This window comes from Aegilops tauschii, chromosome 3 (genome assembly GCF_002575655.3).
Source record: "Aegilops tauschii subsp. strangulata cultivar AL8/78 chromosome 3, Aet v6.0, whole genome shotgun sequence".
Taxonomy (NCBI): Eukaryota; Viridiplantae; Streptophyta; class Magnoliopsida; order Poales; family Poaceae; genus Aegilops; species Aegilops tauschii.
This window is the reverse complement of record NC_053037.3, coordinates 477,998,478-478,022,044: the sequence shown is the minus strand read 5'-3', so window position 1 is coordinate 478,022,044 and position 23,567 is coordinate 477,998,478. Positions and strand designations below refer to the sequence as shown.

Below are 23,567 nucleotides of genomic sequence, written 5' to 3'. Positions count from 1 at the left end.
CGCAAATGCTGGAAGCGGCGACTGCAGTGCTACGAGCAAGCGGCGAGTGTTTGCATGTGTCGATGGTCAGCGGCCACGGAGTTGCTACGGGGCTGTTTGGATCATTGCCCCAAGGCGCCATGCTAAAATATTGGTAGCTGACCAGCTCTGGGTATCCATTTGGTTGCAAGCCAAATAATTGGCACGCCCACACCTCCACAACATCTCTAGTTCAATTCTCAGCCAATATTTTGGCAAGGCATGGGCGGCCGATTCCTGGGCCAATATTTTGGCAAGCCAACGATTGGCAAGGCTGGCGCTGGCTCAAACCAAACAGACCCTACGACTTCATCGCCCAGCTGCGGCGACGACGACGGTGGCTAGCTGCGATCTGCGGGGGTGGGTGCGACGAGGTGCAACCTGTTGTGAGGTCAATGGCCGACGAGGGGGTGGCCCATGATGAGGTGCGGCGAGGGCCGGATGGAGGGGGCAGTAGGAGAGCGCGGCGCCTCGGCGAGCTACGCGAGACACGGGCGCGCGAGGGAGGGGGTGCATGCGCAAGACGCGGTGGGAGACGTGGGTGCTGCGTGAGGAAGAAGGGAGCTCTAGTGAACCATTTTTTTCGGTAGATCCGACGGTCTATACGATTGGCATCGGAAGGCCCGCGCGCGACCCGTCGAAACTTTGGGGCGCTTATCAGTCGCCTCTCTTTTTAAGAGATAACTTTTTAGCAGAAATGTCCATGATTTTAAGAAATAACTAATTATTTTAGATAAGCATAACTTATTGTAGATATATTTTTATTGTCATCATTACATTACATGCAAAATTAAAAAAAAAATTATCAACCACTGTACATACTCCTCCGAGAAACAATAATAAGGGAAGTGGGATTTCCCCTTCGAAGCAACACGCCGGAGTCCAGTTCACTCCGCTGTACGATCCCATCCCCTCTGCATCGGCAAGGCACCGCACCGACGCCGACCGCTCCCCACCAAGGGCGGCCGGGCGAGCATGAAGGCCCTCGGCGCGCACGCCTCCGACCTGCTCCACGGCCCGCACCTCGTCCGCGCCGCCGTGCTCTTCCTCGCCTGCGCCGCCTCCTTCCTCATCGGCTACCGCTGGTCCGACGCCTCCGCGAGCCCTCTCTTCTTCTCGTCCGTCTTCTCCCCCGCGTCCCCCTCCTCCCGCATCTCGTCTCGCTCCCCTTCCGTCGCCATCTCGCCCAACTCCAACATCTCCTTCGACCCATCCCTAATCCCCGCCCCCGCAGCTGCTCCGCCCGCTTCATCTACTCCCAATGCCTCGCCGCCGCCCCCAGTGCCAACTCCGTCGCCGCCACCTCCAACGCCAACTCCGTCACCGCCGCCTCCCCTCCCGCCCTCGCCCCCTCCCCCGCCCGCCCGCCTCGGCATCGTCGGCGAGGACGGCGCTATGCGGGACAACTTTGACATCGGCGCCGTCGTCAACGAAACCGATCTGGCCACCGACGAGGGCGCGACGCAGGAGCCTGGCAGCGTGGGCGCCGGCGGCGGCAACAGGGCCCGGATTGGGAAGTTCCCTGCCTGCCCCGCGAGCATGAGGGAGTACATTCCCTGCCTCGACAACGACGAGGAGATCAGGCGGCTGCCCTCCACGGAGCGTGGGGAGCGGTTCGAGCGGCACTGCCCGGCCAAGGACAAGGCTCTGAGCTGCCTCGTGCCAGCCCCCAAGGGGTATAAGGCGCCCATCCCCTGGCCTCGGAGCAGAGACGAGGTGAGCATCTGTGTTGATTCTTGCCGGTTCAACTGGTAAAGAACCTCCCGGTTTTACTGCAATGGAATAGTATGTCTTTGTACTGCAGTAATCTTCTTCTTGGGTTTCTGCTAGCACCTCTCTGCACACAGGGTTTATTGTTTCACTAGTCACAGCACTCAAAGTTTTAGCTTGAATGACTAGACATGATTTAAGCAACATTTGATGTATGCCGTTATTGCTACAGAATCGAATTGAACCAACTGAGTTGGCTTTTTCCCCAGAAACTGCAGCATCCATGTAATGGAATTTCTGTAATGTAATTCTGTGAATTGCAGGTGTGGTTTAGCAATGTACCTCATACACGCTTGGTTGATGACAAAGGAGGGCAGAATTGGATTACCAAGGCTAAAGATAAATTTACATTTCCTGGGGGAGGAACCCAGTTCATACATGGAGCAAATCAATACCTGGATCAGATATCTCAGGTTTCCCTTGATTATATATTATAAATTACTCAAATATTTTTGGAAACGGGAAAGGTAACTTCAAATTGCTTAAAACATGAAAGCAAACGAGTAGTTTCTAGAGAGTGTACAAGTAAAAGCAGAACTTAACACATCTGGGTTCTAGATGCATCAGTGCTTAACAGGAACATGCAAAAGACAAATAACGGCTAAAGTTTCATGGACTGCATCAGCTTCCACTGCTAAAAAACCTCTACCATTGCTGAATCTCATTCGAAGCACATGTTTCTCTGTTTGTCCAGATGGTACCAGATATTGCATTTGGCTCTCGCACTAGAGTTGTTCTGGATGTTGGCTGTGGAGTAGCAAGTTTTGGTGCATACTTACTTTCACGTGACGTGTTGACATTGTCCATTGCTCCCAAAGACGTTCATGAGAATCAGATACAGTTTGCTCTTGAGCGCGGTGTTCCTGCAATGGTGGCAGCATTTGCAACACACAGACTATTATATCCCAGTCAAGCATTTGAGATTATCCACTGTTCCCGCTGCAGAATAAGTTGGACACGTGACGGTGAGCACTCATTTTGATTTGTAGTTGTATTTCATTCCTGTTATTGATAATGCACCTGAGCAACACCTACTTTATTCCTTCGATTGACAATTCACTTAATTCCTGTTGTCATAATCTACCTATTTCTAAGATGGAATCCTGCTCCTGGAGGTTAATAGAATGCTTAGAGCTGGTGGGTATTTTGCTTGGGCAGCACAGCCTGTTTATAAGCATGAAGAGGCCCAGCAAGAGGCGTGGAAAGGTATTGCTACTTATTACTATGTGATATTTTTTTTTCTTTAGGGCTATATATAGTATGTGTCAATTTACTCTATTTTTCCACAAGATGCATCTATAGTTGTCCATTTGTTGATTTTAGGATTTAGTCAGAGTAAAGTCTTCTTTTGTTTTCAAACCGGATTCCCGTTGACTAGCAATGGAAACAAAAAGTTCATTAGGACTAGAGGGAAACGGGTCTGATGCACTGCCAGAAAACTCGATCTTGAGCTACAGGCATTACCTATTGGGTCTGATTTTGATTCGTGCTATCCTATTGCAAAATACAAACTGATCTCAGCCAGAACAACTTAAACAGTCTTGACAGGAAAATGTTATCATATTGTGTATGCCTGTATCTTTGGCATACACAAATGCTTTGACCTGAATTCCTGTGCTCTACTACCTATTTGGCTGTTCCCGGCTTCCCGCATAAGTTAAATTGCACAACTAGAAAGAGGATGTATTCGTATGGTTACACGTGAACAATATTTTTCTAGTAACAACTATCTACGCCAAACTGCTAATATGCACAGATGGCCTGATTAAATCTACAGTATGCCAGAGACATTCTTTCATGTAAAGGATGAGGAAAAGTGGAAGTGCATAGTTAAACTGCAAATCCTTGGGATGTTGTAATAATAGTTTTTGATAATATTACTTATATCAGGTCAAGAAGCCTCTGATAATGAAATGCTGCATTGTTTTTTGTTTCCAAAATGATTGCTCACAGATTTTTTTTTTTTGTAGAGATGGAGGACCTCACAACCAGACTTTGTTGGGAGCTTGTGAAGAAAGAGGGATATGTTGCTATGTGGAGGAAGCCTGTAAATAACTCATGCTATATGAGCCGTGATCCAGGGGTCAAACCTCCACTTTGTGATACTGATGATAATCCAGATAATGTCTGGTATGTTTCGACCTCACTTGACCCAGTTTTATTATTGAAGCCTCAGTTTAACACTTTAGTCATTTCTTGGACAAGTCTTGGCAGTGGAAATAACTTAATAACTGTCATTACTGGCCACATTGTTTTCTCTCTCATTAAGATCTTTAATTCTTGTTGGGCCTTAAAATAGCACTTTAGATGAGAGCGATCTTTCATTTCCATCATCATTAGCAAGATCTGTTACGCATTTGCCATCAGTATGACAATACCTGATAAACACAAAGCATGTTGACAGCAAAATCTGCAAGAATGTGGCGTATAATTAGTGTTGGGGCAACAATGTGCTTTAACCTGTTCATCTTGTTGTTTGCACTGCGATCATTTGACAGATGCTGAAATTCATATAGACTGCTTCTCCTTTCTTGGACTATATTATACTGGCACTGAGCTTATTTGACACAAACTTTTTTTGTGCTATACGTTCTCTTCGGTTTCAGGTATGTTGGTCTGAAAGCATGTATCAGTCGACTACCTGTAAATAGTGACGGATCAACTCCCTTTCCATGGCCTGCACGCTTAATGGAGCCTCCAAGGAGACTTCAAGGTGTTGAAATGGACGCCTACTCATCAAAGAATGAGCTTTTCAAAGCAGAAACGAAATTTTGGGATGATATACTCGAAGGTTATATTCGTGTTTTCAAGTGGAAAAAGTTCAAACTCCGGAATGTAATGGACATGAGGGCTGGATTTGGAGGGTAATTTATTTGCTCAAAGCCCTTTCTTTCCTGGCCCCTCCATTCTCTTTCTCTTGTTGTTTCAAACATAGAAATAGCCTCCAATACACACCTCTGACCATTAGAAGGTTGTTAAGAATACAATGACTTGGAGGTACTTATGATAGCAAAGCTACTAGATGAAGCACTCACAACTGTTTGGATGAATATAGCCCGAGAATACATGGAAATACTGCTGGAACCGTTGACCTCGGCTGTCACAACCTTTTGCTCTAATACTAGGCTATGGGTTGTCCTGAATACAAAATAATTAGCAGATCAGACTTTTGTGCTTGATGTGGAATTTTGTTTTGTTTTGCTCAATATCTCATTTCTATTACCAATTTTGCGTATAGGTTTGCAGCTGCATTGATCGGTCGCAAGCTTGATTGCTGGGTGATGAATGTTGTTCCTGTTACTGAGCCAAACACACTGCCTGTAATTTATGACCGGGGACTTCTTGGAGTGGCCCATGACTGGTAAGTTATCGGTATATTCGTTGCCTGGCATAATATTAAGTTGGAATTGCTCTTCCTAAAAAAATATTGCACTTCAACATGGAGTTCTAAGCATAGCATATGAGCCACCTATATTTTTTCCTCATTGCATCTTGTCTTCCTGAAGTGTTTGAATGAGTTCCTGAGAACGAGTTGCCATGCATTGAATTAGCCAACATTTTTATTATAATATCATCAATGCTTTGCTTCCTATATTTTCTGGACATCAAATTTCTTTCTAAGAAGCAGCTGGTAGATGCTTGACGTGAATAAGCTCATGGCGTAGTTTCCACCTTTTTCTTGAAGAAGAAGAAAAGGCACCCAAAGGGCATCATGTAGGTTCCACCTTGATATTGCCCATTCTGCAATTTATATGTTTATATGGACAGGTGTGAACCATTTGACACATATCCAAGGACTTATGATCTGCTGCATGCATTCGGGCTATTCTCAAAGGAGCAGAAAAGGTAACCAGCTCTTTTGAACATAAATTCATGTTAGTTCTTTGTTCAGATTTCTCGACAAAAGATATGTAGAAATCTCCATGGTTGTATAACCCAGGAAACCCAAGAATACAATTGAGAACAAACTGCTGCTTTAGGCTTCTAGCCTTTAGCAAAACATGTAAACAATTGAGGTGCTTACGTTAGAGGAGATGGTTTATTACATGGATGCCCAGCTATGTAGCTACGTTTGCACTCTTTAAGCACCCGGTTGACAACACCTTGCTTGGATTATTGTGTCATCTATTACTCTGTGGTAGTTGTAATGCAGAAGCACCGACCTTACATCATCCATCGGATATACCTAACATATTTCTCTCATTACCAGGTGTAATGCCTCAGTTATCTTGCTTGAGATGGATCGCATACTCAGACCTGGTGGTAGGGCATATATCCGTGATAAAAAGGAAACGATAGAGGAGATCAAGGAAATAACAGACGCGATGGGATGGAGATCCACCATACGTGACACTGCTGAAGGCGCGTATGCTAGCAGGAAGGTTTTGATGTGTGACAAGCCGATGGTGCGCTAGCCGATCAGGCAGACCATTCTCCGGCAAGCAATGCTGTGGCGGGTGCCTGCGGTTTTAGTTCTCCGGCACCGTTGGAACTGACTACAAGAACTGCAGTGGACTGGAGATTTGACATTGTGCTCCGTAGATAGGTTATAGGTGGAGGTCAAAGCTGTAATTTAATTCGATTCATCATTTGTTTGTACAAGTCCGATCTAGCTCGGCGTGTTTTTGTTGTAACATATATATACGGTGATCGAAAGAAGACTTGGCAAAGGTTTTGGTGAATAGAGAATGGATGAGATGATTTTTTTTTTGAGGAAAGAGAATGGATGAGATTTTGGTTGCACCGGGCTGTGATGAAAAGAGTGGTTGCTCCTTTGCGTGCAGGGTGTCTCTATTCTACTGACCGAGGTTTACAAATGTTCTATTACTGTTACGTTGGTCCATTGGATCTCATGTAGCATTGGACTTGTGTCGACAGCTTTTCCATGTCAACTTTTATGTAACTTTGATATGTTCTTCCATGCTGTATGTGGTACAGTTCCATACTTTGCATGCTATATGTGGGGGTGAAAAATGACAAGCCAGAAAATCGAACAAAAAATTCCGTATACAACCATAAGACGGACAGGAGCATTTTCTTTTGATCGGTCTGTAGGATTTTTTTTTCTTGTTTGCTTTGGAAATGAGCAATGGGATTGGAACACTTTTATTTTGAGAAACGTAACAATTTTTTAGAGCAGTAGGATTTTTGTTAAAGCTTATTAGAGCAGGTGGGGTTGGAACATTGTATTCTGATTTTTTTAGTTTAGAGTCCGATCGGCATCACTGACCATGGGCTCTCACAAAAGCCCAACAGGCCGAGCAATAATAGCGGAGCCCTAAACCGTACCATACAGTGAAAATCTAATTTTTTTTCCTCACAAAGAAAAATGGAAATCTAAATAACTATGAGATCTGTCTCACCTAATGCCAAACAAATTGACTCCGCATGCGGGCAAAGCTCAATTATCTACTGATTGTGGACAGTACTTTCTTTTTTTGCGGGTAGGACAGTACTATCTCCACATACACTAGAACTGTAATCACCGGCCTGAGTACAGTTCATGAGCTCCTGCACATGTGAGTACAATCCATAAGGGGAGTATATCATGTGATTCCATGACTAAGTGCTCCCATGCTCCAAGTTTGAAAAAGGTCAAATATGGAAGTGTTATTTTTTTTTGTTTTTTAGAATCTTCACAAGACTTATGTCTACAACTCCTAAAAATTTCAGATCCAAATTCGAAATACACATCGAGAAACAAAAATAAATAAATTTAGATGTGAATAGTGTTGTTTTGGACACTATTCATGTTTTTGTCTTTATTACTAACACTATTCATATTGGATTTGTCTTTTTTGTTCTTAATGTGTATTTCAAATTATGAATAAAACTCCCTTTCCCCCGCAAAAAAAGTGTATTTAGAATTTAGATTTGAAATTTTTAGGGGGTGTAAACATATGTGTGGTAACACTTCTAAATTTGTCCTTTTCAAACTTGGAGCATGGTATCACAAGATATGATATTCTTCTAGTCGATGAGCTCGCGTACATGTGTATTCTGGAAATGCTGATGCATTCGCGCGACACATTAATTGGTTGGAGGCCCGGGAGAGATTCTCTAGTTAGCGCTAGGGTGGCTTTCAGCCGAAATACGCACATGCAGTGCTAAATCTACCCCGTATATGCGCTAGTAGGGGATCACGAGGAGGGAGGACCGTCACAATAGCAACCACCATTAGCATTTTTTACGCTTAATATACCATATATTTGTGATTAAATTATTCAAATAGTGAATATAACATGCATATACTCAACTGTAAACAACCATTGAACAAATATATTGTGGTGGTGGGGGGGGGGGGGGGGGGGGGGTTGGGGGGCATTTGCCCCCCTCCCCTCTATATACCCCTGATATATAAATGGGGGAGCGGACCAAGCTCCATAATTCTTATATGTACAGATCTTTGTGCGTCTTGGAACACTTAAAAGAATGCATTTGTTGCAAGCAAATGAGTGTGTGTCACCCTGGTACTGGACCACCACATATATGGCCTCACCCTGGCTGAATGAAGTAGAAGTTAGTTCTATATACACACACGTGAGTTGAAAAAAAACCAAAATAGAAGAAAGCATACGAAGAAGAGAAAATAAAGACATGTAAACATGTAAATAAGCATGCCCAATCCATAGTTTCCCAAAATGTAAAAACCAAGCTTTAGAATCACTGGTTTCTTCCTCTTTTTTTCTGCACTATTGTACAATTTTGAAGCAATGATGAATAATTCAAATATGGAGCTCCATGTGGCCAATCCAAAGAGTGGTTTCCTTCTGTAATCCGTCTCTAAGAGCATCTCTAGCAGACCCGCAAAATCCCGACCCGCATAAGTCTTTTGCAGTTCGCGAAAAAGGGTATATGCAAGCCAGCGCAGGCGAGGATAGACTCAGACCCCGTATAATCAACCCGTAAAAAAGAATATTCTTCGAATATACCGAACAGACTCAGAGCTAGCTCTTTTTTTAGTCATCCTATTCCTCGCGTCAATCCGGCGAACAGGCGGACGAGGGAAAACGCAAGGCGAGCGCGGCGCGGACGGAGGCCAGGGCGGTCGGGGCGAGCACGGCGCGAGCGGCGGCCGGATCCAACGGCTGGCGCATCGAGCTAGCTAGCTAGCTCTTCGAATCCATTGAGCTGCTAGCTAGCTAGCTCCGTTCGAGAGCCGCGGAGCCACGGGCGAGCGCGGCGGCCGGGATGGAGGGCCGGTCGGCTAACGGACGGCCGGCGGGCGGGCGCGGTGGCCGGGGCGGACGGGCGCGGCGGCCGGGCGAGCTTCATGGTGTTGGCGGGAGCAAAGATTCCTCAACCGCCAACGTTGACCGGTATGTAGGGCCCTGTTAAAGTTGCCCTCAAAATTGTATATATGAGGGTTTCGCGTTCGAGTTTACAGGCCCCCTTAAATTTTTTTAAGGGTCGGACGATTTTGTGGGGTCTGTTCGGGCTCGTTTTTTCGACTGGAACTGCAAAAAATGATTATTTTACGGGTTTAACCATTTATACGGGGTCTGCTAGAAATGCTCTAAGGAGTTAAGCAATCTAACTTTAAGATGATGTGTAGGCATGAGATAGGCCAATAATACTTGACTTGCTTTAGTGCACCCGTTTAGAAGGTTAGTGTCACGTAAGCATGTTGGCCACGTGTATATCCAAAGGTTTAGACCATCAGTTTTGAAAGAGTCGCAAGATTTTAGGTTTCATAAGATTCAATCTTTCTCAGAAGAATAAATTTGTTTAAACATTTGGAGTGGCTTATTTGCTGCGAGCAAAAGGCTATAGCACCGAGAAAAACCTTTGTCTTAACTGTAGCAATTTGCAGCTTCTAAATTCTGTTTGATGGCTATTTTAATTTTATTAATCGGCAATAAGCTGCGGGCAAAAGATAGGATCTTAGTATTTCAAGTAAGAGTTTGTAGGCTAGCTCTTTACGTGGCATGTTGCGTCAAGAAAAGTGAGGTGGATGTCGTTCGCGCGGCCCCTACCAAATGTGAGTTAAAATTTTCAGTTATCTTGCTTCCTTTTTGGTAGTTTGAAATGCAATTTGCAGCCTTTCTCAATCATCAGTAAAAAGAAGGATCATGTTTTCCTTTTTGTCATTTACACATTGCAATTCAGTTTAGGTATTTCGTTTGACCACACTAGTAATGCCGACTCAAGTGCGCGTCGACCTCATCGTGTATTCTGCTACAAGCTTTGAGAACAGAGAGGATTTGTCCTCCAGCAACCTGGCTGGCGTTTGGTGCTCCACAGCCATGCCTGTAAAATTTTGCCAGTATGTTCGTCAGTCCAGTACATAAATGTCACACCCAGACTGGGCAGATTAACAAGACGTAGCTTAAAGTTCATTTCAAGGGGTTGATGATATGGTAGCTGACCATTGTCAAGGAGCAAGACTATATCACTATGAAGGACCGAGGTGATTCGATGCGCGATCGTGATGACGGTCGCCCCCGAGAAATGCTGCTGCAGTGTCTTCTGGATCAGGTTATCTGTTGCGGTGTCCACCGAAGCGGTGGCTTCGTCCAGGACCAGTATCTTGGTCCGTCTCAGGATCACCCTGCCGAGACAAACGAGCTGACGCTGGCCCACACTCCAGTTCTCTCCGTTCTCCACCACTGCAAGCGGAGTTTTGAATTTCAGAAATTTCAGAAGAAGCCAGACTACGGGAATGTGAACTGTATGGTTCGCTATAGATCAGACCTGGTGAGTCAAGTTTCAGCTCCTTTCTCCGAACTTCATCTCCTAGCTGACAGTGATCCAAGGCCTGAAATGCAGAGTAACATTTTTTTAAGTGAGTGGTTTTAGAGCGTGTAATAATAATCGAGAAATGAAAAGAAATGAAGCATGTGAACATCGAGACTACCTCCCAGATTTGATTGTCAGTGTACTCTCCTAGAGGGTCAAGGTTGTGTCTCACGGTTCCGTCGAACATCGTTGGGTCTTGCGGTATAATGCTCAATCTAGATCTCAGATCATGCAACCCGATGGTGCAAATGTCGACGCCGTCTACTGTTATCTGGCCGATGGTGGGATCCATGATACGGAAAAGGGCCTGTATGAGAGTTGATTTACCACTGCCTGTTCTACCAACAATACCCGTCTTCATGCCTCCAGGAAAAGTGACCGTAAGACCCTTCAGAACAAACGGTAGTTGTGGAGCATATTTCACCTGCATGAAAAATGTCAAGGATGGTAGTTGTGGATGGCAAAGCACCGAACCTAACAATGACTTTGGCCATGATTCTAGATTTCTGACAGTTTACTGACAAGGGCAAAAAGTGTATTACTTACATGGAGGTTATGGAGCTGAATTTCTCCCTCTGATGGCCAGTTATGGGCCAACCCATCTTCAGACATGGAAAGAGGGGCCTCTTCAGGAAGGCTTAGGTATTGCAAAATTCTCTCTACTGAGATGATCTTGTTCTCCAAATTGCACATGCTTGTTACAAGCGTTACTTGCATTATGTTCAGATTAAGCCCATATGTGACTACAAGGCCAGCAATTCCTGGACGTGGGATGGAATTTCAGTTGCAAACTCAGATCGTTTCCCCCACCATTTTGTTCAGTATAAAAAGTGTTTGAAACCTTTTCCTGTTTTTTTATACCGGTGTAAATTCCCCTCTATCTTCAAATGAAATATTGCTTCCAGGCTGTTATTTAAAAAAAAAAAATGCCGGGAACTAGCATCATACATGGATCAATGATACCGGTCGGCAGATTGATTAAAAATATCAAAGAGATGGCAAATGTAAGGGATGATAGCATATCCATGCGGAAGCAAAGCCACTCCATTGCTCCAGCATTGTAGAATTTTGGTCGTGAGTAGGCATCCATTAGCTGGTTATTAGTTGATAAAAACTGATTTTCCTTGCCAAAACTTCTAATGATTGTTGATCCAGTTATTGATTCTACAAAATGTTGTATGATAGGAGCTTTGCAAATCCCGACCATCCTTTGCAACTCTCTGGCTGTATCAATGTAGTAGCGCTGCAAAACAATAAACATGAGCAAAAATTCCATTTGTACCACCAAATAAGATCATAATTCTCTCTATACCGCTGAACACATATAACTAGTTTTGTTTTTCGATTTCATTTATTTTTGTACAGGAATTTGATCAATTTTCTCCAGAAGAGCTGTGTCATAATTTGGTAAGAAAATTGTACACACAAATGTGTTAAATTTCTGGAAAATGGGTCTAAGTTTCTGTACAAAGGTGTTTGAAATTTCTTCCAAATTTCTGTATAAATTTTTGTTCCCCCCAAAATTATGCACATAATTTTGTGCAAAAAATATTTACAAATTTGTTCAAAGTTTGTACAAAAGTTCTGCTGAGACTCAACGTCAACTTTTGGCGCCAGGTACTTGGTGTACATGGGCCAACTAATGTCTATTTAGTATGCATAGAAAGAATCACATTACAAGTGAAAGACATTCTTAACACACCTAAGGGGAGTGAGGATGAGGATACATCAAATCGAAACAAAGTAGTGATATCCAGTGGTACGGAGGAATATTCTCTCTCTATAATTATATGTTGATCTTACGGCTAGAACAGCGAAGGATAACAAGTAGGATAAAGTACCTGATACCAGAGGCAGATAGCAATTACAGGAATGAAAACAACAAAGACCTGCCATGCAACCTGAGACATCACAACAATAGTTCCACCAAGTTGTATGAAGGCAAACGCAATAGAACCCATCCTGTTAGCAATGCTGGTGTCCACCAGGCTTTGATCAGTCGAAGCCTAAAAAAACAAGTTCTTTTATCAACATGCTCCAAGCAAATAAACTGAACTTCCTAGGAATTGTTTTTGAGAATGACTTACCCTATTCAAGATGCGCCCACTTGGAGTGGAATCAAAGAAAGACATCGGAGCTCTGAATATGGATACATGCATCTTGTTAAACAGCAGAGTTGCTGTCTTGTATGCGGCTGGTACAAGAAACAGGGCTCTCACGAAGGTGCACACGGAGCTTCCTAGGGCCAATGCCACATAGACGTATATCAGTGTGTACATGCTGACCGGAGGCTCGACGTCCTTGGACGCAGGAGCAGCCCAGGCCATCCAGTAATTGCTAGCAATGTGAAGCACTTCGAAAAGCATCTGCGCGAGCAGCACGAATGGCACAAGAGCTCCCCCATAAGCTAAGGTGAGGTACTTCCAGTAGACCCAAAACCCCACCCTGCCTCTCTCCCTTTCTTCTTCCTGCACCAGCTGCCCACTCTGACCATGGCCATCATCTTGCTTGACATTTTGCTTATCCTTTTTGTCAGCTGATGGCAGTGACCCGGACAGGCTTGCTGCGTCGCTGGACGAGAAAGCCTCACTGGCTCCATTTGGAACATCGATTGCGTCGATTGCTGCAAGAGCATCCTGGTGAGCACCAACCAGTTGCATAAACTCTTCCCCTGAACTAAGTATATCGTTGTATCGGCCAGACTGTGCTATTACCCCATCTTTAATTACCTACAATACAGTTACTTTATAAGAGAAATACTTCATGGAAATAAAGATCACATGAAGATATTTCAAAAAGAAATATGCAAGAATGATCTGCTCATGAAGATCTCACCAGAATAAGATCAGCTGCAGGTAAAAATTCAAGCTGATGAGTGACATACAGCACTGTTTTTTGAGCCAAAGCCCCAAGCAAGCATTCCTACAGAACACAGAAGAAACCTCAAGAAATGTGCTTGTCAAATTCCTGTGGAGCAGCAAATAAAAGGCAGTGCCATTATACTACCTTGAATATGTGGGATCCTGTATGAGCATCGACAGCACTGAAGGGATCGTCGAACAAATAAATGTCGGCGTCCTGATACAGAGCCCGTGCTATCTGAACTCTCTGCTTCTGCCCACCGCTGAGGTTGATGCCTCGCTCCTCAATGACCGTCTGGTCGCCCGACGGGAAGCTCTCCAGGTCTTTCTTCAGCGAACACAGCTCTAGCACTCTGTCATACTTCTCACTGTCCATCTGCTTGCCGAACAGTATGTTCTCCTGAACCTTGCCGCTCTGTATCCACGCTGACTGGCTCACATAGGCTACTGTCCCACAAGTCTTGACCACTCCTGATAGCTTCGGAACCTCGCCAAGAATGCAAGAGAGCAGGCTCGATTTCCCGGAGCCGACCGTCCCGCAGACTGCAACACGCATGCCTCGCCGAGCTTGAAAGTTGAGGTCCTTGAGCGTTGGCATTTCAGGCGAGGCGTCCCAGGAGAAGCACCCATTGCTGACCTCGATTGCAACATCTGAGCTGCCGATTGGCAGCCTCTGCACGGCGTCCGTCGGGAACTCCTCGAGGCATAGGAAGGATGCTATCCTGTCAAGAGACACCTTGGTCTGGATGATGGCCGAGATCCTGTCCGGAAGGTTGTATATCGATTCCTGCAGCACCCGGAGCGTGGCCAACGCAGACAGCACCTTGCCCGACTCCAATGGTATCCCCATCAGGACGCACGCTCCGAAGGTGACCACGGCGATGAATGTAGGGGCGCTCCAGAAGATGAAGGTGATCATGGTCGAGGTGTAAAGGTACTTCTTGAGCCAGTTTGTTTCTGTCTTCCTGAGGGCGATGATCTTGGACAAGAACTTCATCTCCCACCCCTGCAGCTTGAGGATCCTCATGTTGCGCAGGATCTCGGACGTGGCCTTCATCCGAACGTCCTTGCTCCTCATCAGATTCTGCTGGAGCTTCTCCTGGACTTTCACCGAAGGAACGTTGACGAGCATGACGGCCGCGGTGGCGCCGAGCGCGGCGAGCGAGGCAAGGCCCAGAGTGGAGTAGAGGACGAACATCGCCATGCCTACTTGGAGCGGTACCAGCCACAGGTCGTGGATGTACCAGGAGGAGTTCCCCACGCGGTCGGCGTCGACGCCGACGATGTTGACCATCTCGCCGCTCGAGTGGGCCTGCCTGGAGCGGCCGGAGAGGGCCAGCCCTTTCTCGTACAAGACGGCGACGAGCGCGGACCGCGCGCGTATCCCGACCTGCTGCAGCCGGAAGCACGAGTGCTGCTGCGACAAACACTCGAACACCTTGGCTGCGATGAAGGCGAGGACGAGGAGCTGCCCCTTCCTCGCGTGCCTCTCGTCGCCGCCGTTGAGGTACTGCACGAGGGAGTCGATGAGGTACGGGCCGACGTAGGTGGCCACGTTGTAGACGAGCGCGTAGAGCGCGGTCACCGCGACGTGCCACCGGAAGGTGCGCACCAGGACCTTGGCGAGCTTGAACGCCGTCACTCTCTGGCAGGGGGTGCCGTCGCCGGACAGCGTCTCGAGGTTGGCCTTGAACGACGGGAGCAGGCCGGCCACGCTGTCGCCGGGGTCGAGCTCCGGGACGTCCTCGAGGCCGAGGGCCTTCTTGTGGCCCACGGCGAGCAGCGGGCCCATCCAGGAGAAGGCGAGGACGCCGAGGAGGTCGGCGCCGGCGAACGCGGAGGCATCGGCGCTGTCGCTCTCGCTCGCGCCATCTAGCAGGGGCTCCTCTGAAGCAGAACCGCCCGCTAGTTCGCTCTTGCCGAACAGCCCGGCGACGAGCAGCACCACGGCCGCGAGGACCGAGACGGCGTCGAGCGCCCACGATCGCGCGGGCACGGGGAGCCCGTCGAGGCTCGTCGCGGCGTGCACGGCGACGGCGACGACCGAGAGCAGCAGGAAGAGCGCCCACCAGAGCCTGAGCGGCGCGGGGAACCGCTCCTCGCGGCGGAACTCGAACTGCAGGTACGCCGCGAGCAGCAGCCACGCCACCGCGCGCGCGGCGGCATCCGCCTGCTCCACCACCGCGTCGAGCGGCCACCCGGCGCCGGCGCCCAGGTAGCAGGAGTACGCGGCGAGGAGGAGCTGGAACGCCGCCAGAGCCCACGTGGCGCAGGCCGCCACCGCGTAGCACCGGAACCCGCCCACGGCGACGGCCGTGTCCTTCCCGCGGCGGGGGAAGAGCCGGCTCCCAGCCACGGCGAGCGCGAGGATGAGGTGGGCCCCGGCGCTGGCGCCGTGGAGGAAGAGGCAGGGCAGTGATCGCTCGCTCGCCGTCGCCGCCATCGCTGCCGCGGCGCGGCACGTGCGCTCGCGACGGGTCGCCCGGTCAGCGGCTGGTGTGCGGGCGGGGACACTAGCAGATCGGTCGCTCGCATCGTCTCTGGTCGTGACGGCGCGGCTCCTTGCGGTGCAAGGCGACGCCGTCCTCTCCACGTTTCATGCCGCCGGACTGCGACGGCGGAGGGGGAATTCGGGTTGGTGTGCCACGGCCAAGTTGGAGCGGACTGATCGCCACTCGCCAGTAGTGCGTTGGCGGCCAAGTCCTTGGTCAATTCTTGACTTGGGTTGAATGTTCTCTCGTCGGTTGCTCTAATTGATTTTGTTCCTGTATATGTACGTTCCTCGATGGTTCACTATGGAACGACTTCAAAAGGTAGAGACATAGTTGGCAATAGGATTATTGTGTTGGAAATGGCGTCACCACACTGAGCACCGATGGAATGTGCGTGCACACGTCTCGTCTTTAGCTTTCGATACCGACTGCCGGCTCTCTGATTTCCACTGGAAAAAAGGACGGGGTGAATGCGTACGTGCATGGTGCCATTGGTGCGGTACACTGAGGTGCTTTCCGCATGGTGCCAAGGTAGAGAGAAACAGGGCCTAAGGCCAACTCCACCGCGCGACCCCAAACGGATGTCTGTTTTGTCCGAATTTTGCCTGTTTGGGTAGGGCGATGGGTCGTGTCCGGACGTGTCCGGGGATGCGGTGGGCGCACGGCCGCATCCCTTTGCCCCATCCTGTCCGCGTCTATTTTAAAAAAAGAAACAACTTTCAAATGCCAAGCCCTAGTTCACATCAGGCCAGCGGCCCAGTTCATCACGCCGGCAACAGAGCCAGCGGCGTACACGTCCATCGCCGGCATCAGCCAGCGGCCGGCAACACAACCAGGCTCCAAAATGAATAGTTGTCCTCGCCGGCAACACAGCCAGCGGCCGGCAACACAGCCGGCCACCAAAATGAATGTTTTCTCGCCGGCACACTGCCAGCGACCCAGCGGGCGGGCGGCACCCATGCCAGCCTCCAAAAAAGAACGGCCACGCCGATCGGACAACCTAGTTCAGGCCTTCGACGTCGAGCATCTCCTTCTGCCTGGCCTCGAACCAGGCCCTCGTCTTCTCGCTCATCTTCGACAAGTCCACGCTCATGATCGCAAGGGCCACCTCCTTCGCTTTGGTGGCGGCATTGGTGGCCTCGATGTCGAGCTGCCTCTGCCTGGCCTTGACGTTGTCGGCCTCGATGTCGAGCTGCCTTTGCCGGACCGCCTCCTCCATGTTGAGCTGCCTTTGCCGGGCCGCCTCCTCCATGTCGATCTTCCTCCTCTTGGCCGCCTCCTCCATCTCAAGCTTCTTTCTTTGAAGGTCTAGGTATTGCTTCATTTGCTCGTCCTTGCTTTGCCGCTTCTTCTCGTCCCTCACATCCTTTTGGGACATCATGCCATGCAAAGTGTCATGCAATGCCATGGATGAGGCATCACGTATGTCATCAACCTTGGAGTTGGTCTTGCCCCTCGGCCTCTTCACCGCCTCGCCATCTCCACCTCCGGCGAACTTGGCCGTCTTCAGTCCTCTCTTCCTTTGTAGTTCACGGTATTGGTCCTTGGACTTAGGGCAATTGTTGACGATCGCCCAACAATGCGTAAGAGTGAATGCCTTGTCATTGTGCCGGGCCTTGAATGCCTCCAAAGATCGAAATGCCTACACCACATGATCAACAACAAGTGAACATGCAAGCATATACACGGCCGAAGTCTCATGGCCGTAGCAAGGAAAGGGCTAGGAAGAGGGGAGCATACCATGTCCCCAACGCCGAGACCACTCACGGTCCGTGCTTCAACGCTCTCAAATGCGGCGCAATACTTGTTGCACTCTTGTTGGATGAACAACCATCTCCTTTGAATCGAGCCGATGCCACGGTTGCTTGTAAATTGGTAGGGCTCAAACATCTTCCTTTCATGGAATGTTTTGTGGACTCTCGTCCAAAAAACAATGCCCTTTTGTTGCGCGCCGGTCCTCGGATCTTGGCTAATCTCCATCCAAGCTTGGCAAATCAACTTGTCCTCATCTTGTCTATATGAACCCGTGCGAATGCTCTTCCTCTTCTTTTGTGCTTCCGCTCTTTGGGTGAGCTCGTCGATGAACAATGCTCGCCACTAATATCAACGTCATTGCCTTCTTCTTCATCACCATCACCTTCGACATAGATGTCATCGTCTTCATGCCACGAGTCACCATGGTCGTAGTCAGCACGGTCGTCGGCCTCTTCATCGGGCACGTACTAGGCGCGACCATCCTGACTTTGGGTCTCCTCGGGGTCGTAGGCACGGCCATGCCCACCCTCGAATATCACGTCCTCCATGTACTAGTTGTAGAAGGGGTCGTCAACCGTTGGCGTTGGTGTTGGCATTCCGTCAAACAAGACGCGGGGGTCCGGCATGGTGCCCGTGAACGGTGCCCGTGCTTGCTTTCTTTGCATCTCGACGGACGCCCGGCCGCCGCTGCTGGACCCAGGCGTGACGTTGAGGTCGATGACGGCCGGGGGACGCGGTGTGGACGGCGCGAACAAGCCCACGTCCGACGACCCGAGAAACGGGTCTGGCCGTCGTGCCTTGGCGGAGGAAAGCCGAGCGACATGGGCGCGGTCCGCGACTGGCAGTGCGGAGGCCGGGCGACCGACGAACCTGTGCTCGCGGGGCCGACGGCCGCTGCAGGGAACCCGGCCGGACGGCCCATGCCAATCACGAGGAGGGCGTGCGCTTTGTTGACGAGGTCCTCCTTCTCGTCAACCGCGGCCTGGCGCCGCGTGGCCTCCATCGCATCGCGCTGGGCGGCGAACTTGGCCGCGGCGGCATTGACCTTGACGACCGCTCTCCGCTCCCTCCTCTTCGCCAATTCCGCGTCCAACTTGGCGATCTCCTCCGGCGTGCACTCCGACTGCGGCTTCCTTGGTGCCTTGGCCTTCTTCTTCACCTTTGTGGGCGGCTCGACGGCCAGGCCGCCGGAATTCGGCGGGGCGTCGGCCATGGACGGGGGAGAGAGGGGGCGGGCGGGAGGGACGTCGGAGGGTTTGGGGAAATGGCGCCAAATGGGGCGTGGGGGGGGGGGGTTTGGTTTCTCCCACCGACAGGCGGGCTAGGGGAGGAGAAGCGCGCGCGTCCCGCCCGTCCGCGCGCTGTCCGTTTCACCCCAAAACCGGCGCAAACTTGGGCCACGGATGGGTCGAAAGCGGACACAAAACGGACAAAAGTCTGTTTGCGCCCGCGCGCTGGGCCGTCTGGTTTGTCCGTTTTACCCCAAACGGACGGGGGCGGACATGATAGGGTCGCGCGGTGGAGTTGGCCTAAGAGCAACTCCAATGGGGTAACCCAAATGGACGCCGACTTTGTCCGTTTTTTATCCGTTTGGGTCGCCCGTCCGCCTGTCCGTGTCCGCCTTTTCATTTGGGTCGGCAGGTGCGCCCAACGGGAGACAGACGCATTTTATGCGTTTCCGCGTCAGCATTTAGTCGAACAGCTGATGGGTGAGTTCGGCTCCGTCGCCTCGCCCGCAGCTCCCCGCGCCCGCCGTGCGACCTCGGCTGCCTCACCCACACGCTCCGCGCGCTCGGCTGCCCCGCGCCACACGAGCTCGGCTGCCCCGCGCCCCGCGAGCTCGCCTCCGCTGCCTCGCCCGCAGTTCGCCGCGCCCGCCGCGCGAGCTCGCCAACACACGCGCGCGGCAGCCGCGACTAGCTAGCTCGCCAGCACATGCGCGCGGCAGCAGCACCAGCATGCATGCACGGCCAGCGCAGCAACGCATGCATGCATAACTAGCTAGCTAGCACGCGCACGACAGCAGCACGAACAGTATGTGCGTGGCCAGCGGCGAGGCCGGGCGCGGCGAGGCAAGGCCGGGCGAGACGAGCCGATGGGCGAGGCCGGCATGGGCGCTGGAGGAGCACGAGCCCACCATGGCGGAGCACCGGCGCCGGAGGAGGACGAGCGGGGTGGGTGGGTGGGAGAAGAAAAAGGAGGAGAGAGACGGGATGGGACGGATGGGTGGATGGCAAGTGGGGCAGGCAGCACATGCAACCAGATAGAGGCGGACAGGGAGGGCACAGAGAGCGCCCGCTTTGTGTCCGCTTTTGACCCAAATTTTCTCAAATTTGAGATGGAAATGGGTCCGCGCGGACACGAAACGGACAGCGGGCGGACGCTGTGTCCGTTTGGGTCGCCCCGTTGGGCCAGCTTTTGTGTCCGGATGACTCAAACGGACAAAATGGGTCACCTCATTGGAGTTGCTCTAAGCATCAATACTACTAAGGCAATAATCTTGGTTGGTCTTTGGAAGCTGTGGAAGCACCGGAATGCAGTGGTCTTCGATGGTGCTGCTTCGGATATTGCCAAGGTCATGCGACGTGTGGAGCAAGAAGGAAGAGCATGGTGGAGTGCAGGCTCATGAAGGGCAGCGTAGAGAGTTTCTTGGGTAGGTTAAGTAGGTGGAGTATGAGTGAGTAGTCGTATGCATGAGATAGACCACAAGTGTGGTGTGGAGTGGATTAAATGGCATGGTGTAACATGTAAAATGTAACCGCACCAGTGGAGGGCTCTGTCTGCCCTTTTCCCCTCTTTTTATAAAATGATACGCATGTTATGTGTATTTGAGAAAAAAAGTCTGCCACGTTCATGAGCAGACAAGGGAGCTGATGAGGGGGGGGGGGGTGCCTCCATCGTCTGGAGAGCGCTGGCCTGAATCACCGTGCGCAGATCAAGGCAGTCAAGGATCTGTAGAAGGATGTCGTCGGGGAGAGCGCTAGCTGATTCTGTCTTCGTCTTCTTTCGCGCTAGCTCGGCCTTCAATCGTCTTGGCACACACTAATTCTTCTTCCGTTTTGGCTCTGCATAGTTGACTGGACAAAAGTAGGTTTTTCTATGTTGGCGTTCGTTAGGGGAAGGTGAGGTTTGAACGAGAAGTTTGGATGGACGTAAACTTAGAGCATCTCCACTAGTCTCCCCAAGACGCCCCAAGCATTTTTTTAGCGCCGGCTGCAAAAAATGGTCCCAGTCACGCCCCCACAACCTCGTTTTGCGCCGGATTTCAGCAAAAACAGCGCCGGCGACCCCAGGCAAAACCCAGCCCCCCGGGGGGCACTTGGGACGCCCGGCGCAACTTTATGCATGGTGAAACCCCACCAGCGAGCCTCTCTCCCCCTTTTCCTGCATGCAAAAGGAATCTGGCCCCTCTCTCTCTCTCTCTCTCTCTCTCTCTCTCTCTCTCTCTCTCCGCAAGCAGAGTTCCGCTCCAGCACGCCACCAAGCTCGCCGCCTCTCCGGCCCCTTCCCCGCCAGCCTCCACCGCGCCACCGAGCTCGCCGCATCTCCGGCCGGATCCCGCGGGCAGTCCCCCTCGCCGCGCGCCGGCCGGCCTCTGCCTCCTCACCGACGCCCTCTGCTCACCGCGCGCGAGAACTCGGAGCTGCCCGCGGAGTCCAAGTACTCCTCCTCCTCGAGGTGGCGGGGCGAGGAGTCGACCGAGTAGCCGCCGCTGCAGACCTCGACCTCCTCGACGTCGGAGGACTCGTCCATGTCGGAGGCCATGGAGGCGCTCCCGTCGGCGGTGGGGCGCAGCGGCACGAACGCGCGCGGCAGGTGCCAAGGCCGTGGCCGACGCCGCCCGCGTGTGGCCGGGGCGGAGGAGGAGCGCGCGTGGTCGGGCACCGAAGAGGCTGTGCGCGTGGCGAGCTCCGCTGCGGGGTCCGCTGGCAGGCGCAGGGGGTCAGCCGGCAGGTGCAGGCTGCGCACCGTCGTTGAGTCCCTGGATAGGCCAGGCTTGGCCGGGTGCGGCACACCGGCGCGCATCCGCGGCCGCGCGCGCTCCAGGGTGCGGATGAGCCTGTGCGCGTGCTCCAGGACGTGCTCCAAGGAGGCCGCTACCGCATGGGTGGGCGGGCGCGGCGTGGCCGTGGGCGGGACGGCGAGGCCGGGATGGCGCAGGGCCACGCGGGGGCTTCCAGACCTGGCGCAGGGCGCGTGCGTCGCGTTGGAGTCGTCCTCGCGCGATGCCTCGGCGACGCCGTCGTCGGGAAGGAGCGGGAGACGATGGAGGACGCCATGGCCTGGACAGGCGCGGCGCAGGCAGGACGGGCGCGGTGCGGCGCGGGATGGGGGAACGACTGGAGAAAATTTCGCCCCAGGTGTAAGTTTATCGCCGGCGCAACCCCAGGAGTCTGAAAAAATGTCTCCTGGGGGGCGCAACGCTGGAGATGCTCTTACGACGTTGCGAGGTGACTCCATCTCCATGTCTGCCAATAAAGAGTAGATAGGTGGCGCGGCTTGCCGCGCGTTGCCCGCCTCATGGCGAGCAATTCACTCGGAAAAACCATTTGTACAACATGATATATTTGGGAAATCAACTAAACAATAGTTGAGGAAAACATATCAAAATTATAAGCTTCTGGGCAACTTAGGTATCCTTGTCCATGATAGATGGTAAAGAGCATAAAAAAAGTTCCTTGTCCATGATAGATGGAACAGAGAATCAAGAAAAGGCTAGTTGACATACCTACAAACAGAAAGTAAAAGATTGTTTATCAACATTCCATGCAGCAGCTTGCAAAATTAGAAAAAGGACACTAACATGTATGCCTTTGGAACTGGAATAGGATAGAAATTAAAGACTAAACTATTGAGTTGATTGTTGAGATATTCTAACTAATACTGTCACACATGTATTAATTAAAACTTTCCTTATCACCAAGCTGTACCATGTAGGAAGAAATGCTATTGTTTCTTTAAGTACCTACTAATATACTTTGATAAACTAAATACACTTCCTTGTCTGCTTGTCCGTTCAACAGCGGCAGCCGCTACCGCCTTCCCGCCGCTGCCGTCGAGCCTCCCAAATTGCGAGCTTGTTCTTTACTTGTGCATGGGCGTCCGCTGTGCTCTCCTCTTCGTGCATATACCCTGATAGTGTGTCCCTTCTTTCCAATCTCCCTTTGACCGTGTGTGCATTCTTCCATGATGGTCACCATGGCGGCCACGCCGTCAACGTCATTCCCTAGTTGTCCTAGGAGTGCGTGAGCCTCCATGCCCGGTCCTGTTCCTCATTGCAGCGGTGCCGGAATGAACACACATGGGCTTGGGAGCATTGATGTGACAAAAGGTCTTGACCTTGCACTACAAAAAAAATACACTTCCGTGATGATACGTGTTTGTCATAGTAGGTCGCGTTTTCTGTCATGCATGTACATCCATGACAAATTTATGACAGAATCAAGATAGTCATACCTGTGCTGTCGTACAAGTGTTCCATGACATTGCCAAAATTATCATCACGGAAGTGTCCACTTCCATGACGATAAATCGTGCGTCACAGAAGTGCTTTCGTCAAGGGTGACCGACACGTGGCATCCACCGTAACGGAACGCCGTTAAGCTATCGGGTCGGGTTTTGGATCCGATAACCTGTTAACAGCCCCGACCAATGGGGATTTTCCACTTGTAAAATCATCATTGGCTGGAGGAAACACGTATCGGCTCATTGTTGGGACAGATGTCATCCACTCATTGGATGGAAGGCGCCTATGATACGTCGACACGTGGCACGGCCCAACAGAGGCCCATTCCTGTGAAAAGGCCGGCCCGTTTGACTTGGTCAAAAGATGGCAGGCCGGCCCATGGAAAGCCTGTTAACGGCCTGTTCGCATATAGCCCATTTACAGCCCGCTAACCCAAGGCCCATTATGCCCTATCCGAATTAGGCC

The 23,567-nt window shown here is 50.8% G+C and overlaps 1 protein-coding gene and 1 pseudogene across 1 annotated transcript; one reads left to right on the top strand and one right to left on the bottom strand.

Moving 5' to 3' along the window:
* Positions 1 to 848: 848 nt before the first annotated feature.
* Positions 849 to 6,531, top strand: LOC109783036 (probable methyltransferase PMT11). The gene is made up of 9 exons (XM_020341661.4): positions 849 to 1,734; positions 2,052 to 2,201; positions 2,483 to 2,753; positions 2,884 to 2,994; positions 3,759 to 3,918; positions 4,395 to 4,652; positions 5,027 to 5,149; positions 5,557 to 5,634; positions 5,999 to 6,531. Exons 1-9 carry the CDS (start codon positions 994 to 996, stop codon positions 6,201 to 6,203), a joined length of 2,097 nt encoding a protein of 698 aa, XP_020197250.1. The 5' UTR covers positions 849 to 993; the 3' UTR covers positions 6,204 to 6,531.
* A 3,269-nt stretch (positions 6,532 to 9,800) lies between these two features.
* Positions 9,801 to 16,169, bottom strand: LOC109783035 (ABC transporter C family member 3-like; annotated as a pseudogene).
* Positions 16,170 to 23,567: the final 7,398 nt, after the last annotated feature.

Coding starts and splice junctions, on each gene's coding strand:
- LOC109783036 (XM_020341661.4), top strand. CDS start 994: ATGAAGGCCCTCGGCGCGCACGCCTCCGACCTGCTCCACGGCCCGCAC. Junction 1,735..2,051: donor GGCCTCGGAGCAGAGACGAG/GTGAGCATCTGT, acceptor TGTGAATTGCAG/GTGTGGTTTAGCAATGTACC. Junction 4,653..5,026: donor ATGAGGGCTGGATTTGGAGG/GTAATTTATTTG, acceptor TTTTGCGTATAG/GTTTGCAGCTGCATTGATCG.